The 22,684-nt window shown below is 44.5% G+C and overlaps 1 protein-coding gene across 1 annotated transcript in view; it reads left to right on the top strand.

The window, feature by feature from the left end:
• Positions 1–22,684, top strand: part of LOC145392691 (putative methyltransferase-like protein 24) — an 84,006-nt gene that overhangs the window by 42,160 nt on the left and 19,162 nt on the right. The window contains exons 5-7 of the mRNA XM_080266996.1: positions 11,850–11,975; positions 20,670–20,744; positions 21,716–21,814. Coding sequence (XP_080123122.1) covers positions 11,850–11,975; positions 20,670–20,744; positions 21,716–21,814 — 300 coding nt within the window. The remainder of the gene's footprint in view (positions 1–11,849; positions 11,976–20,669; positions 20,745–21,715; positions 21,815–22,684) is intronic.

Genomic DNA, 22,684 nt, shown 5'->3' with positions numbered 1-22,684 from the left:
TGGGAAACCTTCCGAGTGGCTACCAGCTGTCTCCTAAAGGTCTGAGCAGCTACTGGCCATCTCACAAAGGGCATGGATGCAGGCTGTCACTGGGGTGCTGCTTGGAGCTAAGGAACTAGCTCCACCCCGATCCTGTCGATGGTCAACTTGCCCGCAAGGTAGTCTCCGTTTCCTGCTATGGTGGCGGCGGGTGAGTTCCGGGTCATAGCGGCGTGCAGCCCAGGCGGACTTACATCCCTGTCGCCCGGGGTCGGGTCGCACTCTGTCTGCCCCTCCGTAGGCTCCTCCTGGGGGTGTTGTGATGCCCTCGGTGACTATTCCCAGCATTTAAGAACCTTTTCAATATTATCTATGTTTTTTTAAATGTGGATTCCAGACTACTGATGCATACACCAAAGTTGGTCCGATGAATGCTGTTATTATCTTTTTCAGAGTGTGTGTGTGTGTGTGTGTGTGTGTGTGTGTGTGTGTGTGTGTGTTCTAACCTAATTGTTCTTACCTAATTGTATCTTTACAGGAATGAGTCAAGCTCATACTGTCCCGTGTAATAAACTATTTTTATCATTCATATCCTTAAATTTATGAATAGTTTTGGAACACACAGTTTCATTTGGTAGTGCATTCCACTGATCAATTGCCCTATATGGGAAACTGAATTTCCTAAAGTCTTTACCATCTCTCTTTTTATGTAGTTTTTTGCAGTGTCCTCTTGCTGATGCTTCCCCATAGATTATTGTTATGCAGCGTATTCTGCGCCCAACTTCTGGGGTTCAGATACAGTGTGGGCCTTGGGTTCTTTATTCTTGACCAGGCTAGAGTACACAGACAAGGGTTAGGGCTCAGACGCAGGCTAACTTGATCTACATGTATATTACCATGCAGAGTACAACAGTTTATGCACAGGTACATGGACAATCCTGTATAAAATACAAGTATAGGATATGACACAGTACAGTATAAAGCATTTACAATATATATATCACGATACAATACACACAGGGGGGCCTAAATGCAATATAACCTATGACACGGTATATCACAATACAATACACACACGTGGTATGAACGCAATACAATGTAGGGCACGGTATATCACAATACAGTACACGTGCATGATACGAGCGCGATATAACACCAGGCACTGTATATCACAATATAACATACCTATGTGGTATAAACACAATCTAATACTAAACACTAGATTGGGATATGGAGTCAGGTCGGGTATGTATTGCACAGGGAGGGAACAACACGCTTGACAACCCAGGGGTGGTTTGCTACACTGAGGTATACTACAACAGTATATTACGGGGACACGTGTAGATCCCCGAGTGGCAATTCCACTGTAGTGATCTACTGTATATCACCACTCGTAAGGTCTAGAGAGCGTGATGCACACGTGCAGGGTTGGGGTATTGCACAGGGGAGTGGGGGTGTCACTTAGGGGGCAACAGGGGGAACTTCTTACCAGGGGGGAGAGGGGGGAAGGGGCACACAAGGGCATACACTCGGGGGGGGGGAAATCACAGTGGGGAGGGTCTGGCACAAGTGAATGTCACACACAGGGGTGCGGTGCTCTAGGTAAGGGGGAGCAGTGTATACACAGGGTCTATAGCACTGTAACTCACGGTGTAGCTGGTCATCGGTGGGCATGAGGGGCATGCCTAGGGCCACTACACAGGTAGCTGTAGGTGGTGGCCAAGCGCAGGAGGGGGGCTGTCTGGGGTGTGTTCCCAGTGCGAGTCTCAGGCAGCATGGTCTGGGGTCTGGGTCGAGCTGAAGGGTGGAGTGATGGGCAGCCCTTTCCTGGTGGGGGCCCTGGGAGAATGATGGCCCTCTGGGCTAGGGCCAAACAGGGCTAGGAGGTGTTCAGCATGGTGCCTGCCCTTGGCGGAGATGAGAGTCATGGGGGCAGACCTAGGCTGGTCCGGGCCTGGGGTCAGCCGCGGGGCACTTGTCGCTGCCCTGGGGCTGCAGTCTCGCCTGGAGGAGAAGGCCGTCAGGGGTTGGCTGTGGCCACCTGCTCTGGAGGAGTCCGGCAGCTGCTGGAGACATTGGGGGCGGCCCTGCAAGGTGCCTGCTGTTGCCTGGGGGCTGCGGTCTCGCCTGGAGGGGGAGGCTGTCAGCGGTAGGCTGCGGCCACTCACTCTGGGGAAGTCTGTCAGCAGCTGTGGGCATTGGGGGCTCTCCTGCTGTGACAGGACGTCTGGCCTCCGGGTGGTCTCATCCCAGGTACTGTCTGATGAGGATCCTGTGGGGGAGCAGTCTCCACTCTCCGTGAAGGATGGGAGGCAGAAGGGGCATCTTGCTCAGCCACAGGAGGGACGGGCTGAGCAAAAGACATCGCCCTTGTAGGAAGCCTGCGGGGTCATGGAGGGGGAATGACCAGTGGCCCGTTCCCCAGCCTGGCGGGCCCGACGGTCCCTGCCGAAACTCCATGCTGGGGCGTAGGAAGGAGGTCCAGAGGACACTCCTTCTGCCTGACGGGTCCGAAGGTTACTGCTCAGTCTCCCTCCCGGGGTGGTGGTTGAGGAAGATCTGGTGGATACTCCTTCGGGCTGGCAGATCTGGGGTACACTGCCAGGGGACCACTCATCCCAGGGACGATAGGAGGAGAAGCCATGTTGGGTCTTCTGGCTTCTGCAGCAGGTCCGGTGGACTCTGCTGCCCTCCTGCCATCGAGGGATAGTGCAGCTGGGGGACGACCGGTGGTCTCTCCCCCTGTGGGAGATCCGGTGGATACCACCATAGGGCCCACTGCCCTCCTGGGGAACACAAGCGAAGGTCGTCGGTCTGACGGTCCAACACTCTGGCTCCCGGAGGTGGGTGGCAGGAGGAGATCTAGTGGACACTCCTCCTACAGTAGATCTGGTGGATACTACTGGGCTGTTGCTCCCCTGAAGTGAAGTAGGCTTGTGAACGCTGGCTGCGACTCATCCTCTTTTGAAGGCAGGTTCGGTGGACTGTGTCTGAGAACCTACTTGGGACTTACCTAGGGCAAGTCCCACCCAGATTCTGGTGAGTGCTCTCTCTGTCAGAGAGTAACGCACATGATCTGAGTACTGCCTGGTGGTCCGGCTGCGTGGAAAAGGGGCGTCGGGTCACGGGGAATGTATGTCCCTGCCACACGGAATGCAGGTGTACCTCCTCATTGCCTCCTAGTGGGGTGGGGGCTACCTCCCTATGTCCTCCTCCTGGGGTGGTGGTGTCGGGCTCACTCTGCCGGGTGGGTATTTCAGTTACGTATTCATTTATGTCTATATTTCATTCCCTGAGATGCATTTATATAGCACAGTCATGTCTCCTCTTTTCCTTTTCTCCTGTAGTGTTGGTACATTCATTTTTTCTAATCTTTCTTCATAGCTTAGATCCCTTGAGCTTGGTATCCATCTTGTAGCTGCCCTTTGTACCTTTTCAGGCTTATCTATGTGTTTTTTGTGATGAGGATTCCAGACTGCTGATGCATACTCCAGGGTTGGTCTGATGAATGATGGTATTATCTTTATCAGCATGTCTTCATTGTGTGTGTGTGTGTGTGTGTGCGTGTGTGTGTGTGTGTGTGTGTGTGTGTGTGTGTGTGTGTGTGTGTGTGTGTGCTTTATGTAAGGAAGAAGGAACCAAAGGCCATGAGCCTGCGTTGTTCTTTCCAAGAAAAAAGAAAAACAAAATTACAGAAACAAATTCAAGATCGTTCATTTCGAGATGCCTGGACCCACTGTGTTTAAGACTGGAGATAATAGCAGTAGGAAATAGAGACGGAGGAAGACAGTTCCAGAGCTGACCTGTTGCATACACGAAGGATTAGGAGTAACGGTTTCTTCTTGCATCAGAGAGTTGGACAGAAAAGGGATGAAAGATTAATGCTCGACGGGTGCTACGTGACAGCCGTAGTAGTGGAGGGATGGAAGCAAACAGTTCAGAGGGACAGTGACCACTGAATTAACGATAGAAAAGAAATAAAGATGAAAAAGTGCTGCAAAGAGACAGGATGAAGGGTGCCAGTAGAGAGTTAATGAGACGAAAAGCCTTTGACTCCATCTCTTTGAAAAGAGCTGTATATGGGGATCTTCCCCACACATGAGAGTTGTACTCAACACAGGGGCGAATAAAACCCGTGTATAAAGTCAAAAACTGTGCAGGGGTAAAGAAAGCAGGAAGTCAGCTTAGTAGAGTGCACGAATTCTCTAGGAAGCAGATTTTACAAGAGAGGTAATATGATCTTTCCATAATGAATCCCAAGAGAATGAAACCCCCACTGTGTTCAAAGGTGATGCAAGATTGAGCTGGATATTGTTAAAAATTAGAGGATGCTCCTGTGGTACTGTAGATTTTGACTGGTCGAGAGATGTAAGAACCGCGTTTTTGATGCATTAAAGGCAACAATCAGAGATATGAACCAAGTCAGACACTGTGCGCCATAGCCTCATCCCTTATTCGTTGAAATAACTGCTGAGATGGACGCTGCGAGAAGCAAATGAAAAGGTGATGGGTGGCCACAGTCAGTATGAGTGGATAGCGTTAGATGTACACTTGTACTGCTTAGAAGGTCATTGATGAACAGATGGAAGAGAGTTGGTGATCAGACAGAGCCCTGAGGAACAACGCTATTGATAGCTCTAGGAGAAGAACGGTGGCCGTCTACAACAACAGCTACAGAGCAACCAGAAAGGAAGCTAGAGATGAAGACACAGAAGTATAGAAACCGTAAGAGGGCAGTTTGGAAATAAAAGGTTTATGCCAGGCTCGATAAAAAGACTTTGAGATGTCAAGTGCAATGGCAAAGCTTTTGTCAAAGTCCCGAAAGTAAGACGACCAGGAGTCAGAGAGGAAGATGAGAAGATTACCAATGGAGCTTCTTTGGCAGAACCCATACTGGCGATCAGAAAGAAGGGTATGATAAGAATGGTGCTTTGATTTTATTTTAAATACAGATTCAAAAACTTTAGAAACACAGGTTGTTCAAGCAAATGGGCGATAGTTGGAGAGCTGAGGTCACCCTTCTTTGGGATAGGCTTAGTGAGAGCAAACTTCCAGCAAGAAGGAAAAGTATAAGTCGACATACAAAGGCAAAAGAGATTATCTAGGCAGGTTGTAAGTGCAGAAGCACAGTTCTTGAGGACTACAGGAGAGACCCCATCAGATCCACATGCTTTGTTATTACTGAGGCCAGTGATGGCAGAAAGTATATCAAATGAAGAAATTTTTATGTCAGTCACGAGGAAGTCAGAGGAGGGAAGAGATGGAGGAACAGTATCGGAAAAGTCTAAGGTACAATTGAGGAGAAAGTAGAAACAAAGAGTTCTGCTTTTCAAGTAGAAGAAACAGCTACAGAGCCATAAAAGTAAAAAAGAGGAAGGAAGCATGATGAAGTAAAGTTGTTAGAAAGGCTTTTAGCAAAGTGCCAGAAGGAGCGGGAAGAATTCGAGTCGGAGAGGTCAGTCAGAGCGTTTAATATGAATGAAATTATTTTTAGCCGAGCGAAGAACAGACTTAGCACGAATCCAGGCAGAAACATAAGATGCGATTCAGAGGTGGGTTGGTTCTGCCACCTTTTGTAGGCCTTCTCCTTGTTGTGACAGCATTAGAAAATACGAGATGAAATCGTGTTTTTGTTGCATTAGTCACAGGATAAGTGAAAGGAATACTCAGATGGCTCTTGGCCATGGGAGCAATAATCATTCCAGGGAAAATAAAAAAAGTACTGCCTGAGGGCCTTCCAATCAGCAGCTCCAAAGTGCCACAGTTGCCACTTCTTGGGAGGGTCCACTGGCCTTGGTGGGGGAATAGGACAGGGGTCACAGTGATAAGCTTGTGATCAGAGGATCCCAATGGAGAGGAAAGATTAACAGCATAAGCAGAAGGATTAGTTGTAAGGAAGAGGTCAAATATGTTGTAACTCTCTCCAAGGCAGTCAGGAATACGGGTAGGATGCTGTACAAGCTGCTCTAGGTCATTAAGGATAGAAAAGATGTAGACTTGTTCACCAAGTGGATCAGTGAAAGGAGAGGAGAGCCAAAGGTGGTGGTGAACATTGAAATCACCTAGAATGGAGATTTCAGAAAAGGGAGAAATTGATAGGATGTGTTCCATCTTAGACTGAAGTTAATGAAAGAATTTTTCATAACAGAATTAGGGGATAAGTAAACAGCACAGATATATTTAGTCAGAGAATGACTGGAAAGCTGAAGCCAGAGAGTAGAGAATTCAGAAGATTCAAGTTCAGGAACACGAGAGTACAGTAAGATATGCTGATAAGTACACTACATATACACAACGGCTTTGAAGTGAGTATAAAGTAGGAGGATATTAAGAAGGGTTTGCTATGAGTAGTCTCACACAGCTGAGTCTCAGTGAGGAAGAGAGGGTGAAGTTTAGAGTAAGAAAGGTGGTGTTCAACAGAGAGAAAATTAGAGGAAATGCAGCAAATAATACAGAAATGAATAAGAGGTGAGTCAGACCATGGTTCTATGCATTGATCTTGGCTGTCACCGGAAAAGGGGCAGTTGGTGGGGGCTTTTATGGTTTCCCCCTCCCCCTCTAGACTCCAGGGCTTGGTATTGAGATGCAATTTTAGCTAATTTTGGAATAGGAAGTGTGGTATGTAATGTGCATGTAGTTTAGTGTTGGCAATTAGAGGAAACTGTATACAAGAATATGCTGGCCTACTCTCTGTATTACTGAAACAATGAAAAAGTTTAGCAAAAAGAGATGGTCAGAAGCTAGTCCCGAGGGCTAATGAAACGGGAGCTCGGTCTCTTTGTCATCAGCTTTCCATCCACTTTGGGAGTACTGCCCTGTTTGACTGGTGCTACAGTCTACAGTGTGTGTGTGTTCTTACCTAATCTTACCTAATTGTATCTTTACAGGAATGAGTCAAGCTCGTACTGTCCCGTGTCTTAAACCATATTTATCGTACATATCCTTAAATTTGTGAATTGTTTTTGCACACACTATTTCATTCGGTAGTGCATTCCATTGATCAATTGCACTGTTTGGGAAACTGAATTTCCTTACGTCTTTATCACCTCTCTTCTTATGCAATTTTTTGCAGTGTCCTCTTGCTGATGCTTCTCCATATGTTAAGTAATCATTTATGTCTATTTTCTCCTTTCCTGATATGCATTTATATAGCATTATCATGTCACCTCTTTTCCTTCTCTCCTGTAGTGTTGGTAGATTCAGTTTATTTATTCTTTCTTCGTAGCTTAGGTCCCTTAAGCTTGGTATCCATCTTGTAGCGGCCCTTTGAACTTTTTCAATCTTGTCTACGTGCTTTTTGAGATGAGGACTCCAGACTACTGATGCATATTCCAGGGTTGGTCTAATGAATGATGTTATTATCCTTCTTAGCATGTCTTCATTTATGTATGTGAATGCTATTCTCATATTTGCAAGCAGTGTATACATGTTCTGTACCTTCTCGCTGATGTGGTCAGCCGGAGATAGTCTGTTATTGATAATCACACCTAGGTCTTTCTCTCTTTCTGATGTGTATAGGGTTTTATTTCCTAACTTATAATCCCAATCAGGTCTTTTTCCACTTTTACCAAACTTGATTACATGACACTTGTCCACATTGAATTCCATTTGCCATGTACTACTCCATTCGTGTGTGTGTGTGTGTGTGTGTGTGTGTGTGTGTGTGTGTGTGTGTGTGTGTGTGTTCTTACCTAATTGTATCTTTACAGGAATGAGTCAAGCTCGTACTGTCCCGTGTCTTAAACCATATTTATCGTACATATCCTTAAATTTGTGAATTGTTTTGGCACACACTATTTCATTCGGTAGTGCATTCCATTGATCAATTGCTCTGTTTGGGAAACTGAATTTCCTTACGTCTTTATCACCTCTCTTCTTATGCAGTTTTTTGCAGTGTCCTCTTGCTGATGCTTCTCCATATGTTAAGTAATCATTTATGTCTATTTTCTCCTTCCCTGATATGCACTTATATAGCATTATCATGTCACCTCTTTTCCTTCTCTCCTGTAGTGTTGGTAGATTCAGTTTATTTAGTCTTTCTTCGTAGCTTAGGTCCCTTAAGCTTGGTATCCATCTTGTAGCGGCCCTTTGAACTTTTTCAGTCTTGTCTATATGCTTTTTGAGATGAGGACTCCAGACTACTGATGCGTATTCCAGGGTTGGTCTAATGAATGATGTTATTATCCTTCTTAGCATGTCTTCATTTATGTATGTGAATGCTATTCTCATATTTGCAAGCAGTGTATACATGTTCCGTACCTTCTCGCTGATGTGGTCAGCCGGAGATAGTCTGTTATTGATAATCACACCTAGGTCTTTCTCTCTTTCTGATGTGTATAGGGTTTTATTTCCTAACTTATAATCCCAATCAGGTCTTTTTCCACTTTTACCAAACTTGATTACATGACACTTGTCCACATTGAATTCCATTTGCCATGTACTACTCCATTCATGAAGTTTATTTAATTCTTCTTGTAGCTCCCTACAAGAGTCTGTGCTAGTAATTCTCCTTTGTATTTTTGCATCATCTGCAAACATATTCAGATAGCTGTCATTTCCAGTGTTACTGTTTTTATCATTTATATACACTAAAAACATGATTGGTGCCAGCACCGAACCCTGTGGTACTCCACTAGTCACTTCTTTCCATGATGAGTAGTTTCCTCTTAGTACTGTCCTCATTTCTCTTTTGATGAGAAAGTCTTTCATCCAACAAAACAGTTTGCCTCGAATTCCTCCTTGATGGTACAGCTTCCATAAAAGTCTTTGGTGTGGTACTGTGTCAAAAGCTTTCTTGAAATCTAAATAGATACTGTCCACCCATCCTTCCCTTTCCTGTATTGTGTTTGTTACTCTGTCATAGTAGCTCAACAGATTAGTAACACATGATTTTCCTTTTCTGAAACCAAACTGTCTTTCTGTTATCATACTGTGTTCTTCTAGATGATTTACCCAAGCTTTTCTTATAAGTTTTTCTAATACCTTGCTTACAACACTGGTCAGTGATACTGGTCGGTAATTGAGTGGATTTTGTCTATTTCCTTTCTTGAAATCATCATTTTGCTGTTTACCTTTATCCCTTTTCTTTTCCAAATTTGCTTTACTAAAGTATGTATCCATTTTGCAATACTTAAAGTGCAAAGCATGTACTTACAATCTCCGTGTTGTAGTCTAAACAAACCTCAGAGATGACTCAGCGTATTCTTTCGTCTTGGTTCTATTTCCTGTTTGAACAAGTCTTGTTTAAACTTATTATTTTTTTCCTTTTAATGATGAACAATCATTTAGTCTAACCTGGTACTGAGCTTGACTCCTACAAAGATACAAATTTAGGTAATGCCACTGGCCGTGATGATTTGGTACGAAGCGCCGGTGACGCACGTCCGCCTAGATTTAATCCCTCTGTGTGTGTGTAGGAGGTCTGTTCAGAAAGCATCCGACTTTTTTTTTTTTCTTATAAACGAGCTGGATAGGTGTGGGGTTTTGTGTAACGCAGTGCAGGACCTTCGTGCAAACGCGCGATTAATGCCAGCCGCCGCGAGTGACTCAGTGGCTGTCAGTCAGCCTGTGTTCATGGTCGTGCACCTTACAGTTGTCGTGTTCCCGCACTCGTCATGATGACCAAAAAAATCGAACAACGTTGCAGCATAAAATTTTGCCAAAACTAGGTGATACCCAAACTGAAACTGTCAGGAAGATCCAGCATGTTTTGGGGAATGAAGCCATGAGGTTAACGCAAACAAAGGATGGTACAATCGCTTCAGAAATGGCCGAATGTCAGTTGAGAGCGATCCACGTCCTGGGAGGCCATCAACAAACAGAAGTGCAAAAAATGCGAAAAAAAAGTTTGCGATTTGGTCATGGGAAATCGTCGGTTGACTGTGAGAGAAATTGTTAATGAAATTATTATCGGTGATGGATCAGCACACGAAAAATTAATGGATGATTTGAGTACATAAAGAGTTGCCACCAAGTTCGTTCTAAAGCTCCTTTCACGTGAACAACAAGCACTGCGGATGAACGAAGTGTGCAAATCGGGACCCAGACTTTTTGGAGACTTTTATCATTGGAGATAAGACAGGTGTACGGGTATGACCCAGAAACCAAGGCACTGTCTTCCCAGTGGAAGTATGCAGGGTTGCCTTTGCCCCCCCCCCCCCAAAAAAAAAAAAAGCAACAGGACCACAGCAAGGTGAAATGTATGTTGACATTTTTTTTTTTTTTTGGACTACCGTGGGTTTGTGCATCACATATACACACCAGAAGGTCAGACTGTCAACAAACATTACCACCTCAACGTTATCCGTCGTCTTCGTGACGCAGTTCAGCGGAGCCTTTGGAAAGTAGCAAGTTGGAAGCTGCACCATGGCAATGCTCCTGCCCATTCATCTCAACTGATTCAGGAATTTTTGGCTAAGCACAACATCCCGCAGGTCCGACAGGCTCCCTGCTCGCCAGACATGGCTCCGTGCGACTTCTAGTTATTCCCTAAGCTCAAAACTCCACTGAAACGTTCCTGATTTGAGAAGAGAGAAGAGATCATGACGCATGCGACGAAGCACCTTCAGGAGATACCGAAAACTGGCTTTGAAAAATGTTTCAGGCAGTGGAGAGAACGCTGAGCTACATGTGAGGGGGATTAGTGTCCTAGCTCAACAGATTAGCTATTCATTTATTTATTTACTTATTTTAGAGTCTAAGGTTGGATACTTTCTGAACAGACCTCATGTGCATGTGTGTGTGTGTGTGTGTGTGTGTGTGTGTGTGTGTGTGTGTACTTATGGAGCAGTTTATTTTGTGCTGTTCTAACCAGTTGTCTCGTACATTAGCAAAATTAAATGTGGCCTAATTTTTACTCGATAATTGTGTTTAACTTACATAATTATAATTTATTCAGTATCATGATGTAGCAAAACCTTCCTTTTCCATAGCCACCTCGTCTGTTTACTCTCCTCAAACTCCTTATCCTGTTATCCCTTCTCCCATCCTCCCTCCCCGTCCCTTTCCCCCGTCCTATACAACCCCGCCTGCTATCTCCTCTTCACTGCCACCTCGAAATATGAGTTGACGGGCGCGGAAGATTAGACTGAAAAACGCTGACTGTACCAGGTGGAAGTGCTCGCGGGTGTACGTTGAATCGGCCCCGGGCGGGGGGGGGAGGTGAGAGAGGAACTTCTGTGGGGTAAGTGGGATTTGTCTGGGAAGGTAGTGTAGTTGGGGAAGGGACCAGAAAATGCAGGTGGGAATGAGTGAGGTAAGACTGGGTTGGGCGGGGCTAGTAAGGTCATGGCCTGATGGTGTGTCCAGGGGAGGAGGGGAACTCTGGGAGGTAACGTGAGGTCAAGTAACTGCGAAGGTGAAAATGGAGAGGAAGAGAGAAGGATCTTGCCATGCACTGCCGGACAGCCCTGATAGATTTACTGAAAATGTACCTGAGTACTGCCAGTGCCTATTTAGTGGCAGCCAAATGAGTTGCATGTCAGCATTCTGGAGTGTTGGCTTACCTGTGCATAACTACAAGCACAGGAAACACCCATGTACTGTATGGACCTGAACACATGCATCCGGTGTGGGTGGAGATGTGGCTTCCTCCGTTCCGGCTGGTAGTGAGCAAGGAGGCACTGTCTGTCCATGCAGGTTTTATATCAGTCAAAAGGGTATGCCAAGGTTAGTCTGCACAGTACGGTCAGAGTTGTGACGCTATAGGCAGTGTGGCTCTGGTGGCAACACAGAAAACACACTGGTGACGTGGTTTGGCTGTCAGATCGTGCAGGAGATAGTAAAAAAAATGTTCCTTTTTTTTTTTTTTTTAGGGTTATCAAAAAGAGATATTTTAACAGGTGTACATTTTAATCAGTGCATCACTCCAGGTAGGTCTGGCTATAGAGAGAAAGCAACACTTCTACCTCAACATCCAGCAAGAAATCCCAGTGGACAGTCTTGTGGGCATCCTTCTCAACAACACTCTTACTGCCAGACCTATTCACATCTTCAAGGTACAGTAATATGGAGATATTTGATTACATTATTTTGGCTTCACATTAACGTAATACTCAGAACATTCCAGCCCTACTATTTTATAATGTCCACTACATATCAGCCACCATTCTTTTTTTTTTCTAATTCATTCAACATCCCACCGAAGTAAGCGAACAGTGAAGATATCGTATGTCCCTCAGTTCCCTCCCTGTCTCCCGGAAGTAGGATGGTGGACTTCAAAAGAAGAGCACCTTCGGCCAACAGTCAACTAGGTTCACCTTACCCTGAGGCCAAAACAGCAACTAAAATAACAACAGCAATAATCCAATATTCCATCCACCCAATTGTTTTCGAATCAGCTACTCAGTATCCTGACAGACGTGAATGAGTTCCACAAAACACAAAACAAATGATACAGTTAGACCACAAATACACATCACCTACATCAAGAAACAAAAATAGTTTACATCAAGGATCATACTCGTAATTCTCATCAAGGATCATCAACTATTATAAATGAGACACATCTCTACTTTGTACGTTTGCTGCATCTCACCCCCCCCCCTTTCATAAACGCTGGAAAGGAACCTTCACGAGGCGGCGCCGTTACCCTGGGTGGAGAGAAGCAGATGAAGCTTCTACTTGGGAACCGAGCATCGTCACCCTACTCTGCGTCGTGCGAGGGGGACCTCGGTCCAGCCTGGTAGGGCGCTGTCTCCCACATGGGCAGCTGCTCCCTGTGTCTTTTAACAAGGGAATAACTCTCCGGCAATCAATCCCCCTCCTCTTTATACTTGTCCGAGACCACCCCAGGCCTCAAAGACGATTAATTTACTCGGTTAGCTCCCTGCACATCAAGAACACTAGACGAACACTTGGATTTGTTCAGTGTAATTCGTGCAGAGAATGGATCCACATCACATACATTACATTTACAAATAACAGACAACACCACAGCATATGGGTATGGGACATGTGCACCACCTTGACAGACACTTCCCCTGTCACTCCAAACACCATTCCTCCCACCCATTCCTACAGTCCCCCTACTCATACAATCACTGTCACCACAACTCAGCCCCTACACACAAACACTACACCTGCAACACACGCACACTAAACTCACACCACCTCTAACACATTCCATAAACATATTACACCTGCGTTGATAACATCCTCACCAAACACCACAGACTGAAAACCTTCTTCACTATCACATCACACACACTGTATTCCTACAAAAAAACAAAGATCACACGCACACACAAGGAGTAGACTGTAGCACCAGTCGAACAGGGCAGTACTCCCGAGGTGGATGGAAAGCTGATGACAGGGAGTGCTGGAGCTCCCGTTTCATCAGCCCTCAGGACTAGTTCCTGACCATCCCCCTTTGCTGAACTTTTTCGGTGTCTCAGTTACACAGAGAGTAGGCCAGCATGCTCTCCTGTACAAATTTCTCTAACTATCTTCACCAAACTACATGCACAGTACACACTACACTTCCTATTCAAAATTTACCAAAATGGCGTCGTCTTATCAAGCCTCGGAGTCCCCAGGGGGGGGGACCATAAATGCCCCCACCATCTGCCCGTCTCCCGGTGACGACTCAAGGTGCCTGGAACCACGGTCTGACTCTCTTCTTCTTCATTTCTGCAACATTCGCGGCCTTTCCTCTAACTTTCGCTCTGTTGAGCACCACCTCTCCTCCTCTAAACCTCACCTTCTTTTTCTAACGGAGACTCAGCTGTCTGAGGCAACTGACAGCAATCCCTTTTCTGTATCCTCCTACTTTCTCTATACTCATTTCAAAACCAAAGGTGGCTGTTGTGTATATATACGCAACGACTTATCTTGCTCTCGTGTTCCTGAACTTGATTCTTCTGAATTCTCCACACTCTGGCTTCGGCTTTCCTGTCATTCTCTGACTAAATATATCTGTGCTGTTTACTTATCCCCTAATTCTACTGACTATCAAAAATTCTTCGACTATCTTACTTCTACGATGGAACACATTCTATCCATTTCTCCTTTCTCTGAAATCTCCATTCTTGGAGATTTCAATGTTCACCACCACCTTTGGCTCTCCTCTCCTTTCACGGATCCACCTGGTGAACAAGCCTACATCTTTTCTATCCTTAATGACCTAGAGCAGCTTGTACAGCACCCTACCTGTATCCCTGACCGCCTTGGAGAGAGCTCCAACATACTTGACCTCTTCCTCACAACTAATCCTTCTGCTTACTCTGTTAATCTTTTCTCTCCATTGGGCTCCTCCGATCACAACCTTATTACCTTAACCTGTCCTATCACTCCGGTACGGCCTGTGGACCCTCCAGTGAAACGTCGTCTGTGGCATTTTGGAGCCGCGGACTGGGAGGCCCTCAGGCAGTACTTCTTTGATTTTCCCTGATTTTCCCTGGAATGATTATTGCTTCCGTGGCCGGGAGCCATCTGAGTGTGCCTTGCGCATTACGGAGGTTATTCTCTCGGGCATGGAAGCATACATTCCTTTCTCATATCCTTTGACTAATGCAAGAAAGTCTTGGTTTAATCACGCTTGTTCTAATGCTGTCCGCAACAAGGAGAGGGCCTACAAAAGGTACCGGAGCCAACCCACCCCTGAATCACATCATCTTTACGTTTCTGCCCGGAATCGTGCTAAGTCTGTTCTTCGCTCTACCAAAAATAATTTCATCCATACTAAATGCTCTCAACTCTCCGACTCGAATTCTTCCCGCTCCTTCTGGCATCTTGCCAAAAATCTTTCTAACAACTTTACCTCATCATCCTTCCCTCCTCTTTTCTACTCTAATGGTTCTGTAGCTATTTCTTCTACTGATAAAGCAGATCTCTTTGCACAGACTTTCTCCTCCAATTCTACCTTAGACGATTCCGGTGCTGTTCCTCCAGCACTTCCCCCCTCTGACTTCCTCATGGCTGACATTAAAATTTCTTCAGTTGATGTATTTTCTGCCATCACTGGCCTCAGTACTAACAAGGCATATGGGCCTGATGGGGTCCCTCCTGTTGTTCTCAAGAACTGTGCTTCTGTGCTTACACCCTGCCTAGGCAAACTCTTTCGCCTTTGTCTGTCAACTTGTACCTTTCCTTCTTGCTGGAAGTTTGCTCTCATTCAGCCAGTCCCAAAGAAGGGTGACCACTCCCAACCCTCCAACTATCGTCCAATTGCTTTAACGTCCTGTATTTCAAAAGTTTTCGAGTCAATTCTTAATAGAAAAATTTTAAGGCATCTTTCCTATCACAACCTTCTTTCCGATCGTCAGTATGGGTTCCGTCAGGGACGCTCCACTGGCGATCTTCTCACCTACCTTTCAGACTCCTGGTCATCCTCCTTTCGGGACTTTGGCGAAAGCTTTGCCATTGCACTTGACATCTCAAAGGCTTTCGATCGAGTCTGGCATAAATCTTTAATTTCCAAACTGCCCTCCTACGGTTTCTATCCTTCTATCTGTGCCTTCATCGCTAGCTTCCTTTCTGGTCGTTCTATAGCCGCTGTTGTAGACGGCCATCGTTCTTCTCCTAGATCTATCAACAGTGGTGTTCCTCAGGGCCCTGTCCTATCACCAACTCTCTTCCTTTTATTCATCAATGATCTTCTAAGCTGTACATCTAACCCTATCCACTCATACGCTGACGACTCCACCCTTCACCTTTCCGTTCGGTTCCCGCAACGCCCATCTCAACAGTTACTTCAACAAGCAAGGGATGAGGCTGTGGCGCACCTAATGTCTGATTTGGCTTGTATCTCTGACTGGGGTAAAAATAATATGGTTGTCTTTAATGCATCTAAGACTCAGTTCTTACACCTATCAACCCGACAAAATCTTCCACAGGTATACCCACTAATGTTTAATAATATTCAGCTTAATCCTGCATCATCCTTGAACATGCTTGGGGTTTCATTTACTCGGGACTTATCTTGGAAAGATCATATTACATCTCTTGTAAAATCTGCTTCCAAGAGATTGGGTGTGCTAAGCCGACTCCGCTCTTTCTTTACCCCTGCACAATTGTTGACTCTATACAGGGGTTTTATCCGCCCCTGTGTGGAGTACAACTCTCATGTGTGGGGAGGCTCCCCACATACAGCTCTTCTCAATAGGGTGGAGTCAAAGGCTTTTCGTCTCATTAACTCTCCTCCTCTTACTGACTCCCTTCAACCTCTGTCTCTTCGCCACACTGTTGCATCTTTATCTCTTTTCTATCGCTACTTTAATGATCACTGCTCCTCTGAACTGTCTGCTTGCATTCCTCCACCTCTACGACGGGCGCGTAGCACCCGTCTGGCAGCAAACTCTCATCCTTTTTCTGTCCAACTCTCTAATGCAAGAGTTAACCGTTACTCCCAGTCTTTCATTTATGCAACAGGTCAGCTCTGGAACTGTCTCCCTCTGTCTGTATTTCCTGCTGCCTATGATCTCCAGTCTTTCAAACGCAGTGTGTCCAGGCATCTCAAAATGATTGGATCTTGAATTTGGCTCTATATTGTATTTTGTTTTTCTCTTGGAGGGAACTGTTACTGCGGGCTCATGGCCTTTGGTTCCTTCTTCCTCGCATAAAAAAACAAAAAAAACACGAACAACTCTAAGCGTCATTCAGTACTCACTCATCCACACAGATAGAACTGATGGGCATGGAGGAGGCCTGATGGGCATGGAGGAGGCCTCATCATTTACACTCACACACCATCCTCTGCATCCACTACAAAAACAACACAGACCACGCAATCACTTTCCAGAATGACACCACACTAGGAATACAGTCAGTGTCAAATCTGGTCACAAACAAAGAGTCAGTGTTTTTAACATTTAAATTCCCTCTTCACACATCCCACGCTGTGCAAGCATATTACAACCCTCAACTCCCCCCCCCCCTTTAACACACATACCTAACTATAATTGCTGGGGAGTTAAACGCTAAAAGCACTGCCTGGTATAAACACAATGAAAACAACCACCGAGGCCTCGACATTGCATCGCAGTTCAACACGTACATCCTCGTGACACCTCACAACGCACCTACATCCCACACCAAGCACACTACCGGTATCCCTCCTCTTCCCCAGACGTCACATTTTGTTCACCCACACATCCACTCACCATCACCTGATGGATGGAACCCAGCCTCCCTTCGGATTAACTCTGCCTTTATCACCATAGGCATATACTCCAAACCATAACGATCACACATCACGTACACACAACAAGAAAGCAAGCAGGACAAAATTCAGCAAAGAAACAGAATAACACTTCACCACACAAAGCACCAACAATGAGAGGAACATTTTGAAACTTTACAAGATCATACTTTAAGTGGGCAAAATCCATAATCCACGAGGCATGAGAAGACATTACAACCCAAACTTTACATCAGCGATTGCTCTTTTCATAAAACAATGCAATTCACTCAAACACAACTCCCATCTTCCTCCCATACAAGACATCTTCACAAGGTTCCAACATTTCAGCAAAGAAACTGGCAACAAAATTTACCCAAAGAAAGAAGAAAAGTGTGTAGCCTTTGTAACAATATTCAGCCACTCCATAGACCCCTCTTGGGTCAACAGAACATTTAACATTATCACCATATCACAAACAAGAACCTTGAAGACCCACACTGCCATCACCTCCAACACCTAACGCACATCCCTTCTTACAGAACAAGGAAACATACTCATGAACTACTAAGCAAACACAAGCACCAACACGCACTGAGTCTGAACAAAAATCTTGGCGACATAGGCAGTCCTCTCCACCTGACCACAATGCAACCCCCTTCACTCCAGGACAGAAACAGAGCACTATTGAGGGAAAAAAATTACAAGCACGAATCCTGATGGCATTAGCGCCTGAAAAATAGGGTCACGGGACATACAGACCCTCACAAACATCAGCAACTACTCATACGCGCATTGTACCATTCTCAACATGAGGAAACCTGGAACAGTCATCACCGTCCATAAACCAAACAGGGAACTAACACAGTCCTCTTCGTACAAACCCACAACACTAACACATCATCCATGATAACACATCATCCAAGATAAGTGAACAGAGCCACATATCAAGGCACACTGAACAATCACCACAGATATATTGCCAGACCCTGTTGATCGACATTCCACCTCCAGACACTCCAACACTAGTAGTGAAGAAACTGCTACATACCCACTTCACACATGGGGCAACACAGCACCTCTATCAGAACACTATACTTTAAGCCCTCCCTCCCGACATCCAGTCATCAGAAGTATCTTTAAACAGAGTTGACCGAATTCATCTAGCTAAGATTAGATCAGAGCATCATCCAGCCTTCCTCAGTTACCAGCTAAATTTGGGTTGGGTGGAAGTACAGATGTTACGTACTCCACAGTTAGAACAGGCCCACACAACCTAACTCACATAATGGAGCACTGCACAACAAAGGTCACACTAAGACGCAGACAGTGTAAGGAACCCACGTACTGTACATCTATCCACTGAGTCTTACACTTGACAGATAGATAAAAGAGACACTGCAATATTACACTTTCTGTATATACTGGGTGCTGCAATTTCTCACCCACAGGCAAAGAAAGAACAGATTCAGTGCAGGAAGGACAACAAGCATTTCACATCATTTTCCAGATCTGAAGTGAAATTACGGTACCTGAGCAGGAGAGAGAGAGAGAGACCCACGTATTTTCCCAAAGAAGAAATGTATCACGTCTGAAGTGAATTGGTGACGAAATAATGGAATGACATCGTCATCACCAAGCGTTTGTAAGAGAACAGGACAAAAAAGAGGGAAAGAATGAAAGAAACTGAGTAAATAGAGTATAGTCTTCAGCACACGGTGGAGACCATAATGATCTACGATACGAATTTCAAAGATGCCATGAACGTTAACAGGTCCGGCTGATTTGCTGCCACCCCTAAAGCTCACGATGTAAGGAAGTTTGCCTTGTTTACTTTCTAGATTGTCTGTCAGCAGAGTGTCTAACTGACCATGTCTTTGGTACTCATAAGAGTTTTTTAAAGACTTAATTAACTAAAGCCTCAATATCGGTAAAACAATATGCCAGCAGATTCAGTCTACCAAACTGAGTATAAAATAATCTGTCCTGCCAACAAAGTACTTCTTGTGAATTGATGCTGAAGGCGCTTGTAAGTTCATGTTACTCCAGCATAATTCAGATAAGAAACCCAAGAACCCGATCCTTCCCTACATCTCTCTCCCAACAAAAAGGAGACGGGGGAGGAGGATGGAGTGACTGTAGCACGTTTTACGCCAAACTGACAGAGATCTCTAATCCCGTGCACCTCAGCCATAGCCGTATGTAATCAAACTGGTATCAGTTTAAATAGTAACCAAGGAGACTCAGTCCTACCTCATAAGGTTTACTGAATTTCATTTAAGCATGAGTATTCAAGTTGTGGGAGTCGCCCAGTTCTGTCATATGAAAACTAACCGACAGAAAAAAATATATATATACAAACAAAATACACTCTGTCATTGTACAAAGGTCCTGACAGAAGCCCATGGCCAGGCCTCCCAAGTTTCCTATCTAATTACCTCATTATGATAATTCATTAAACTTCTGGTGGTTTATCCAGCATCATACCAGGTTTTTGACGTAATGAAAAGTATGAAGGCTCGGGTCTCACGTCAGTCAATAATTGTTTGTGATTTTACAAACAAGGTCTTGGAACTTAACCAAGATACATTACTTTGCCCTCACAGTGTAATGTTGATATAATTTACATTCTTGTAGTCTATTAAGGTGAATAAAACCCAACTATGCAGTCAGCCCTTAATTTCATATCCAACTGCACTTAACTAACAGAGTGTAAACCCATCTCATGTTACATGGTTACATTTTGCAGTCTCTCCCAGGGGCACCAGAGATGTAAGACACCAGCATAATTCATCCCGAGTCCACGTGAACCAACATCAGGTGGCGTTCGTAGCTACCAGGGAGCTACATTCCGCCGGCATCCGTAAACTGACGGGCCTCACTACTATCTGCCACCCAAGGAATGTAGTGCTCTCGTACTGCCCTCCCAGACATCCTACCCTTCCCTGTTACCTTGCCGTTTCTTTATCCTTCTATTAATGCCAACCTGCGGACTTAACATTGTTTGAATGAAACAAGTACCTGAGGATCAGCAAGTGCAATAGTAATAAACAATGCCCAGGGCTGACAGCTCAGGTGATATCCCGCAAAATAAGAAAACTGCAGCTGATGTTAGCTGTGATGATTTTTTCTCTATGTAAATTACGCCACCCAAAGCCTCAGGGTGGCTTGACGTGAACAGCAACTACCAGGGCGTTACATTCCTATGGCTCATAAATTAGAGATATTATTTAAAACCCGCCAGCAATATTCTCATTATCTACAAAATCAGAATAAGCTTTCTTATGAATAATCATTCCTCTATCTTACAACCTTCAGTGGGCATAACCAGGCCCAAGGCATCTGTTGATTTAGTGGACTTATACACCAGTTTGAAGGTCACTTGGTCTGTGCATCAGTTTTAACTTCCTATGAGGAAACTAGAAGTTTTTGGTCACGTGATGCCACCAAGGATATATGTCAATACAACCCTTAATCGTTGTGAAGGACAGCAGCCAAGCCTCACACCACTGCAGCTTCTAAGGAGTTACATGGGACAGCCTCCAAAAACTTAATTTTTATTGTCTTCCAACAGCTGGACATTGAGGGCGATGAGTGGACCGTGCTGGAGGAGCTTATAAATGCACCAATCATGGATGTCATTGGCCAGGCAAGTTACTAGTGACTATAGGCGATATCTGTGGCTCAGGAGACACCAAGGCTCCTTTCCTGACCTGCCCTTTTACACCTTCCCATTTTCACTCCGATTCCATTTTTCAGTGTTATTTACAGACAATGTTATTCGTCTTTTTGGGAGCACTTCAGTGATGGAGGGGTTAATAGAGGCTACAGGTGACTCATCCAGTAAGAATTGTCTTCCTCCTGGCTGAATAAACTAAAAACCACGTCACTAGATTCAAACGATTTAGTCTCTTGTTCGGCATGTTGTTAATATCTGTATAATTTCGATGTACTGCTGTTTGCATAAATAACATAAAAGAGGATAGGAACGTAACACATGCAGATATAACTTGGCACAGATGAATGATCATACACTTGGCAGCCTCCTGAACTCACGAGAATGTGGTTTAGCACAAGTATGGTAATGTTATATATATATATATATATATATATATATATATATATATATATATATATATATATATATATATATATATATATATATATATATATATATATATATATATTATAAGGTCTTACTGATCACCTGAAGTGGAATGAATGGAGAATGAGAGACTAACCTGAGCGATGAGCGAGAGTGTGAAAGTTGTAATTAGAAGAGGCAGACAATGAATGAGGAAGACGGACAGGACAGGGGAATACCTGGAGGAGGGTGAGAGAGACCTGAGTAGGGTAAACTGAAGGGGAGATGGATTGAGAATGTGTGGAGGGACAGAGTAGGAAGTAAATGAGAGTGGATATACAGGTGATGGGGTGGCTACAAGAGGCAAACAAAGAGTGAAATGAAAAGTATGTGAGAGAGAGTAGAAGTGTTGACTAGTTGGATGATGAAATACATCAGGAACACGTGGAGGGAGAGGCTGAGCATGAAGAAAGAAAGAAAGAAAAAAAAAGGGTGATTATATTGATATGATAATACTTTCTTTCCTGTTACCTTAGATCGCCATAGAGATCCACAATGAGGATATGATCAAGATGTCTGCCAGGGACCACCTACCGTATGTTCAAAAGCGTTACAACATACTAAAAGCCCTTGAGGTGCGTGTTGTTGCCCCTGTTCAGTATATATCAATCCTATTTAGATCATTCTGCAAGAAAGAGGTGAGGGTAAGTTTGTGAAGGTAAGCTTGTGTGTATCATATGGTGTCACCAGATGCATTTGCCAGTAATCATCACCATCATCATTGTCATCGTCATCATCATCATCATCATCATCCCGCCTCTTTTCCTGCGCTACAACTGGGGTGAGATAGGGTACAGAAGGCCAGGAAAGACAAACAGTACGACAGGGGAACAAGTGATCAACAGCATGTCAAATTAAATGAGCCAAACACGGATTCATTCACCATTCAACTGCCCTGAATCCTGGCTCCCCCGGATAGGCAGCCTACAATTATTCCACACGTCGCTTCACATTTTCCCAGCCGGCATAGTAAATCCAACGACTGCCGAGGAAAAAAAAAAAAAAAAGTGTCATATCCTAATCATGTACACCTCTATACAAGATTCATCCAGCCAGTTCAATCCATAGCCATTTGCCTAGCCTCATTAGCTTACATAACTCTCTTACCCTCCTTTACCATATCTATCTACCATCTTCTTGGCCTGCCATGCCTCTCAGCATCAGACCTGCTCAGATATAACCATTTCACCATTCCATTCACACCCAATCTCTCCACATGACAGCTTTTGAGCACGACTGTGGTGTCCACAGACTTCCTTATTCCTCATCGGTCATGAATCGCATTATTCCTTATCCTATCTAAAACACACACACACGTTATATATATATATATATATATATATATATATATATATATATATATATATATATATATATATATATATATATATATATATATTTCCAGACACCTTAATCCCGTAAGGAGTGGCCACAGACAAATCACC

This window comes from Coenobita brevimanus, chromosome 23 (assembly GCF_032717465.1).
Source record: "Coenobita brevimanus isolate Jiangsu-jjx chromosome 23, ASM3271746v2, whole genome shotgun sequence".
In the NCBI taxonomy this organism is placed as follows: domain Eukaryota; kingdom Metazoa; phylum Arthropoda; class Malacostraca; order Decapoda; family Coenobitidae; genus Coenobita; species Coenobita brevimanus.
This window is presented reverse-complemented; position numbering and strand designations above follow the sequence as displayed.